At 54.3% G+C, this 7,752-nt stretch overlaps 1 protein-coding gene across 1 annotated transcript in view; it reads left to right on the forward strand.

Annotated features, from left to right (window-relative positions):
* Positions 1-391: 391 nt before the first annotated feature.
* TBX4 (T-box transcription factor 4) overlaps positions 392-7,752 on the forward strand; it is a 27,211-nt gene continuing 19,850 nt past the window's right edge. Inside the window, exons 1-2 of the mRNA XM_077745595.1 lie at positions 392-568; positions 820-914. Of these exons, the coding sequence (XP_077601721.1) occupies positions 392-568; positions 820-914 (272 nt within the window). The remainder of the gene's footprint in view (positions 569-819; positions 915-7,752) is intronic.

Consider the following 7,752-nt stretch of genomic DNA (forward strand, 5'->3'; position numbering starts at 1 on the left):
CGCGCTGGCCGTCGGGCAGAGGTCGGGCGTCGGTCTGTCTGTCCGCAGGGCAGCCTGCGTCTGCCAGTCCGCCCCACTGAGGACAAGACTCGCTTCCCGGGGCACCTGGCCGGTCCTGGACTGCGCGTTCTGCTCCGCGGGGCAGGGCTCACGCTCTCTGCCTTTCGTCCCTCTTCTGCTTCGCTCCCTCGGGGCTACTTGGGGACAGGCGGGAGAGGGGACTCTTGTGGCAGTGGGGCGAGCCCAGGCCAAGCGTCCGGCTCCGATGACGCTCAGAGGGCCTAGGCGAAAGCCTGGCACGGGGAGGGGAGAACAGATCCCGGTCGGGTGAGAGAGGGAGCCGGCACGGGGACGTCGCTGAGAGGGTCACACTGATAATCTGATGATCGAAATGAAAGGAATCTCCCTGTGCGGACCCTCGACCTGCATGGGTCTGCGTAGAGTCTGCGGGTGCGCAAGCCTGGCCGCGGGGGCGTGTGTCCCTCCTATGTCTGTGTGCATCCACAAACCTGTGGCTGTGTCCCGCCACGTGGAGTGTTTACGTTCGTGTGGTGTGTCATCTGCCCTGGCACGGTGAGCACGTGTCCTCTGCGGACCATCTATAGGTGCGGCTCCGAAGGAGCGGGTTTCAGCTACTGATTAGATTTTGAGAAATTCACCAGTGGTACAGGATAATTTTATGAAACGAAATCTTGAGGCGTGGGCTCCGGGGGTTGGCAGGACTCTGCATAGCTCCTTGGACCTGTGTTCTCCGCTCTCTGGGCTCCACATGGAGCCGTGGCCCAGGTCGACATAAGACCCCTTCCCTCTCACCCCTAGACCATCGAGAACATCAAGGTGGGCCTGCATGAGAAGGAGCTGTGGAAGAAGTTCCACGAGGCGGGCACTGAAATGATCATCACCAAGGCGGGCAGGTCAGCGCTGGGACATTTATTTGGGGGATGGGGGATGACTGGTGGGGGAGGTGGGGATCCCCCAGGAGCTCCCTTGACAGTCCTCTAGGACTCCAGCCAAAGGAGCGCTGGGAGTTCCCTTCGCCCTTCCCGTCTTAGCCGGTCTTAGCCTTCTACCACGGTTTTTGACTGGGCCGCTAACCTTCCCCAGGAGACCCAGCCTCCTCCAGGGAGCCCCGAGGCAGGGAAGGAGGGGAGGGGCAGCGCTATGCAAATAAATGCAAATAAGGATCTGGAGGCTGGAGGTCCCAGTCCCAGTATTATTGGCCCCCTGGGGGGCTGCTTTGTCTTCTTTTGGGGGACCTGCCTGGTTTCTCAGAATTGCATTGATTGGGGACCGGAGATATCCCTCAACAGATAGAGGAAGGAGACAGGACCACGTTTTCCTATTTCCATAACTTTTCCTGGCAGCGGCAACCCCAGATCTCTCATCCCGTGGGCTGCTGCTCCTCTACTGCCAGCCCCTCCCCCCCACCTCAGCCAAGGGGAAGGCACCATTGGGCTCTGTGTGTATGTGTTGTTTGGGGAGTAGCTCTCGGGTGGCTGCCAGAGATGATGATTTATGAAGTGGAAACATCTTTAAAATGCGCTGGTGTCTGTGGGAGAGCCTGGAGGAGAGGGTGAGAGGAGGGAGGTGCATACGGGGCAAGATGAGAGATTCACTGGGACCGGCGGGGCCGGGAGTCCCAGGTGGGGCAGGACCGGCAAGGCCAGCGGCTATCAGTGCAGGCGGATTGCTGCAGACGGAGGAGCTGGAAAGTTCAGGTGTAGGAACTGCCCTCTCCCCACTTGCTCACATTTGATTCTGGTCCCTGGGGGACAGGGTAGGTGTGAAAATATCTGTGGGCCCATAATTGGGTTTTCGAAGGAATAACGTGGTGAAGCCTCAAGGGCCAGGGATGGGGAGTCAGACCACAGTGGCTTCCAGTTCCGCTCAGCTGCTTTCATCTGTGCAAGCCTCAGGCAAGTTGCCTCAGGGTCTCTGCCCTCTCCTCACACCCCTCTGCAAATTAATACATACAGTTGTATGTAAAGCACTTAACCTAGCTTCTGGCACATATGAGCGTGTCATACATGTGAACCAAAATTAATTGTAATTAGAGAAATGTCTGGCATCCGCTCAGCAGTTGTCTTCTTAGAAAACTGCTGAACTGTGAGAACAAGACCGGTGTTGTTGAAAAGAAGCAAAAAGCTGGTAGTTTTGCAGTGTGTAGTGAAGGGATGCTGTGGCCCTTCTCGTCTGCTCACTGGCAGGCCTTGCAAGGTTTCCTTTGTTTTGCTGGGGGTAAGTTCTGGGCATGTGCTGCCCTGGTAGGTGGCAAGGCCATCTGGAGGCTCTATCCAGGGAAGGGGCATGGGGAAGTCAGGGCCTGAATTTGCTGCATTTGGGGGCTGGGGAAGGAGGATGCATTAGGGAAGCCTGGTGGAGGGTACCACTTGGGATAGTCCTTGAAGACAGTGGCGAGCCAGGTCTCTCAAGTCTTGCCTCTTCCTAGCTGAATACCCTTGGGCAGGTCTGTAAACTTCCCGTGGCTCAATGGTACTGGCTAAAATGGAGCTGGTGACTGTAGACTTACCTGCCATCCTTCCTTTCTTAGTTACTGTGAGACTCAAATGGCGGTCACGTGAGCTGCATATGGTAAATTGTTGAGTGGATTATAGGTGTGAAGAGGGGGAATTTATTTCTTGTAACTGCTGGGGTGAAGGGATGGAAAGAAGAAAGAGAAAGATCCAGAACCTCCTTTTTTAGGCAGTAGAAATAACCTTGTCTTTTGAAAATAAATGGCTAGCATGTTCTTGGGGCTTGCCTGGCCTCTGCCATTTTAAACAAAAGACATTTGTGATTCTCCTCAGTGGGGTTTCCTGCATCAGTGTGGGTCCTCCTCCCTCCCTTCCCCAACACACACACACACACACACACACACACACGTACACACACACACACAGACGCATGCACACATTTCCAGAGGTGACCAGCTTCAGGCAGATGTCTGTGTTTGATCCTAGTGGAGACTTAAAGATGGGCCTCAGGGGATGATGACAATAGTTTTTAAATGGCTGTGATGAGGTTGACCAATTATGGTTTCATCGTGGTCTTGGCCTTTCATTTTTCTGCCAGAAAGTTACTCTTGCACCAGGTCTAGTCCTTAAGAAAGTCACTAGCCTCATCGCCCCTCCCCATGGTTCTCACAGATCCTCTTTCCTCTGGCATCGCTGCTCACCGACTTTGGAGACCACATTCTCAGTTCTGATCCCTGTGGCCCCCTCCCCCCTCGCTGCCTCTCATCCACAGGCAGCCTCCTGAGGCAGCTTGCTTTGCTTGGGCTTGTGGTTCTTCAACATCCTGTGAAGTCCCAGTTCTCTTCTTTGTGTCTCTATCGGCACCCTTCCTGAAACACCTGCATTACTCAGCAGATGGCCTGAACCCTTGTCCTGAACCTGGAATCACAGATTCCTAGACTGCTGGCGAACCAAGGGAATGTAAGCCTGACCCCAGAGAAGGGAGGTCACTTGACTCTTGTAGATAGAAGCAAAATCAGGCAGTTGCCAGGTCTATACAAGCCAAGCAGATGATACGCCAGCCCCAGAACAAAACCCCAACTTTGAGAAACTCCCCTTATATACAAGGGCCCTCCCATATGGGGTTGTTGCCCTAGAGACCTGGCCGGTTAGGGGCATGATATTTGCTGTCTGGCTGAGGGAGAGGCAGACCCCGAACAAGGGGAACCATAATGTTTCTCAACCTAGTTTGAGTCTTTGAGTCACAAGCCTCTTGCCTTAAGCTCTTGAAGGTCTGAAGACCAAAGTAGAGAATAGGCCCCTTCATTGGATAGTAACTTCAGATTCTCAAACTATTTGATCTGGGGACTAAAATGCCAATCACATTGGGAGGGACATCCATCTCTGAATGCTCAGTAACCGCTGATGTCAGGTGTAAAATGAGGCCAGAATCCTCCCAGCCAGTTTCTGTCCCTTTCAGGGCCCTGCAACCAGAAGTTTTAGGCTGTTTACTGCAGAGAGCAGACCCCTCCTCTCTCTACCTCCTTCACATCCCTGCCAAGCTTGAAAGATGTGAGAAACTGCATTTTCTCCCAAACATAGATAAAAGTGAGCTCCACAAAAATTTAAATATAAACCTCCCAAAAATGAAAATTTCCTAACTGTTTGACTGCTCTACTCCTAGGTCATGGTTTTGCCACCAGATAAATCTCCACTATCAGCCTTCATAGCCTGTTGAGTTCAATGTTGCTTGTGTTAGTGACAGTGAATTTGCGTTTGAAAAATGAGCTACTGATGAGAACTCCTGTTGAACCTGTATTGTTTGTTATTCTGAGGCAAGGATTTGGCTCGGCTTAATCCGGGGCTTCAAAGCCAATTGCCCTCGCTCTGTATACAGAGCGTCAGAGCCCAGTGGCGTGGGTGATAAGACAAGTAAGGGTTGAAGACACTGGGAAAGTGGGTTGGGGAGAGAGTCCTTTGATCTCTTCCTAAAGTATTTTCTGAAAGCAAAAGTCTATCAGAAGGAAGTGTCTTTAAAAAAAATCTGAGAAGTAACTGATCTTCCAAAACAGCATCCATCCCATACACCCTCACTCCTGCCCCCCACTCCCACCGCAGGGAAAATATTTCTTAAAAATGCTTGGAGCGAATTAGAAAATTGTGTGTGTGAAAGAGAGAGAGAGAGAGAGGGAGGGAGGGAGAGAGAAAAGTGGGACTTAATTACAAAGCTTTGCCTTTGCTCTCAGAAATCATTTGGCTCCAGAAGGTTTGGTGTCCGTACAGGCGGCACCAGCTAGGCGGCCCCCACCTCCTCCAGCCACCTCAGCTTTGGTGAATGGGCCTTAGCCTCCTAACCTACCCAGAAACCCCCTTCGAGAGTCCCAGAGGCTCAAAGGTGGGCTTTTCTGGGGATCCCTGTCCTTTGCCTGCAGCCAGTTTCTTTCATACTCTGGGCTCCACGGCTGATACATGTATGTATATACATGTGTGTATAGACACATATGATAAATACATGTATAATTTTCAATGTCAGGTTTATTCAAGTGGAACATTCCTGCAAAAGTGTGAGCAAATCTTAATTGTACAGCTCTACAGACTTCCACAAGATGAATACACCGGTACAAACCACCACCCAGATAAAGAAACACAGCAGAATCCTCTGGTGTGCCCTCCCACTCCCCAACATTCCCCTCCCCTCTCAAAGCCCCTCTCCAAACTTCTCACCCCTTCTGTTTGGTTTTGTGCCTAGTTTAAGGGAAGGCACATCTAACTGCTCCCGGGGTTTCCCGGCTCTCTCAGAAAGTCGGGCTGCAATCGGGTTGGGGACTTGGGGGTCCAGCTAAGAGGAGAGAATCTGGCTGGTCTCCTAGGTCCTACTTACTCCCTACACCCTCATTCTGGATTGATGGGGGACCAGTAGGTCAGGCCAGGAATTTGGCGACCGCTTTGGCCGGGGGCCCCCGCGGCTCTGTGAGCCCAGCTGAACTTGCGCGTCCCCTCTCAGCGACCAGCGAGCTTTTGAGGGGTTGTTGCCAAAATCGCAACGTCCCGAATCCTTGCCCCGCGCCCCGCAAGCCTCCCACACCGAGAAACGTCCAAGGAAGCTTATCTTAGCAGTTCATTCTAAAACCATTTCCGAGTATGAAGTAGATAAAGGCTCCGGCCCCGCATCCTTTCAGAGCCTGTTTCGTGATCAGAGGAGAAACCCCCGGCTTTCATCTCCTCCCGGCCGGCGGGGCCGGCGGCTTGTTTATCCTCCGGCGGGGCCGTTTCCGCGGGTGCCGGGAGCGCCCTGTTGCCTGGGGGTGAGGGANTGCTAGTTTTCAGGGACGTTTTACGCTCTGAGTCACAGAAACAACTTACATCTCACCCCATCGTTTTCATCTGTTTCAGCAGAGGGTCTTTATAGTGTAGGGTCGGCAGAGAGGATGTCCCAGCTCCGGACCCAGCCTGGCCTCTGTGGCAGGAGTCATGCCCCCCCGCCCCCCATGAATGCTCCCATGCAGCGCCTTTGGGCTCCAACTTTAGCCCCCTCTGGGACCAAGGGCAGATGACTTCAGCTGCGGCAGGAGGCTTCTGGGGCGGGTGGAACGTGCGCTTCCCCTTGGCACTCAGCCTTTCCCTGACCCGGGTGTGCCCTTCATCGCACTGGAGCCCCTGAGGTGGGGGAATGATAGTGCCTAGGGTCCCCAAGGCCCGTGCTCTCAGAAGCAGTCACCAAACTGGCCGCCGCCACAAAAGCCAATGCGGGTTCTCCTGGAGCTCACTGAGCCCGAGCAGTTCAGCGTGGAGAAGTGTCCCCTTTCAGAGCAGATATCCCATCCCCCTCCCTGCTGCTATGGGCGGCTGCCCTAGAAAGGGGGGATGGGATTAGTAGACAGGGGTGGTGGGGTGGGAGGCAGAGCCTTGGAGATACCTTCCTTCCCTGACCCAGTCTTGGCAAAACCTCCCCGAGGGTGTGAGGGTGTTTTCGGTCAGGAATCCAGTCGTCTGTCAGCTTCTGGGAGAAGCCAAATCCTAGGACACCCGCTCTGTGCCTTGGGGAACTGAGCACAGGCTGCTAACAGGGCTTCTAAAAAGCATTTAGTGGATGTCAGCCTGGCCCCCTGAGCTGCTGAGATGAAGAAAGAGTAGGAGAGGGGGAAGGACAGGGTCCTCACCCCCCTCGGCCTAGGTTATGAAGACTGTTTAAGCGGCAACGGGCCATTTTCCCCTGGCCCCCTTCGTGGATGCTGGCCTGGGGGGAAGCCATGTCCGCCTTCAGCTGTTGCCACCTGGAGTGATTACAGGAGAACAAAGCTAAGTGCAGGGCCCTCGTGCCAGGGCAGCCCCAGGCGCAACCAGGCTGCCCCATTTTTGTGGCAGTTTCTGTAGCAGTTACAAAATGGTGGCCTGGAGGGGACAGGATTCTTGGCCTTCCCCCGGGAGTCATCCAGGAATCGGGATCAATGGGGGGGTGGGGGCGGGGAGGAGAGGCCGCTGCTGCCTTCCGTGCCTCAGCTTTAGACCTATCCGGGGAGAGGCTGGGCCAGGAAAGAAGGTGGTGCGGGCTCCAGCTGTGCCCCCAGGCCCGGCAGGGGCTGGTAAGCAGGAGGCAGGATTGGGTTCCTGAGCCCTGTCACTTCCCCCATTCCTGGAGAGGGGGTGGGGTGGACATTTGAAAATGCTTTCAATTGACATCTGAGACAAATTCTTCCACACGGTTTATAAGTCCCTAGACTTGCAGCTAGAACTTCCCTCCTCCCTCCAGGCACGCACACATGCACACATGCGCACTCCACCGTGTACTCCAGGACATGCCCTTGTGCATACACATGGCCACATACCTCCCACATCCCTGGCCCGCTGCAGCGCTCTAAAAGGCCTTTCCTCCCGCAAGAGAGAGGGTGAACAGGCTGGGGCTGGGCCGGGCGTAGAACTGAACCTTCCACCTCAGGGTCCTGGCCCGGGCTTGCTGTAGGGTCTGCCGGCCTTGAGAGGCCTTGATCCCTTCTGAAAACCCTGGTAAGCTGGTACCCATCTTGACAAAATGGGGGTTTGGTGTGTCTAGGACAGCTTCTCTTGAGGTTCCCCTGAGGTCTCTTAGGGAGGTTTCCTTCCATTGGCCACTTTCCCAACTCAAGGCATTTGGTTCCTGATGCCCTTAGTGTCTTCAGTTAGGTTTGGATCCTGCCTCTCTCTTGGGGAAACACCTTTGTGGGAGATCAGCTAGGAGGGGGTGAGGGTGTCTGAGGAGGATTGTGGTGAAGTTCTGTCTGCTCCCTCTGGGGAAGTCCAGTGTCAGAGGGACTTGGTGAAG

Source organism: Crocuta crocuta, unplaced genomic scaffold, assembly GCF_008692635.1.
Source record: "Crocuta crocuta isolate KB4526 unplaced genomic scaffold, BGI_CrCroc_1.0 scaffold333, whole genome shotgun sequence".
NCBI classification, from domain to species: Eukaryota; Metazoa; Chordata; class Mammalia; order Carnivora; family Hyaenidae; genus Crocuta; species Crocuta crocuta.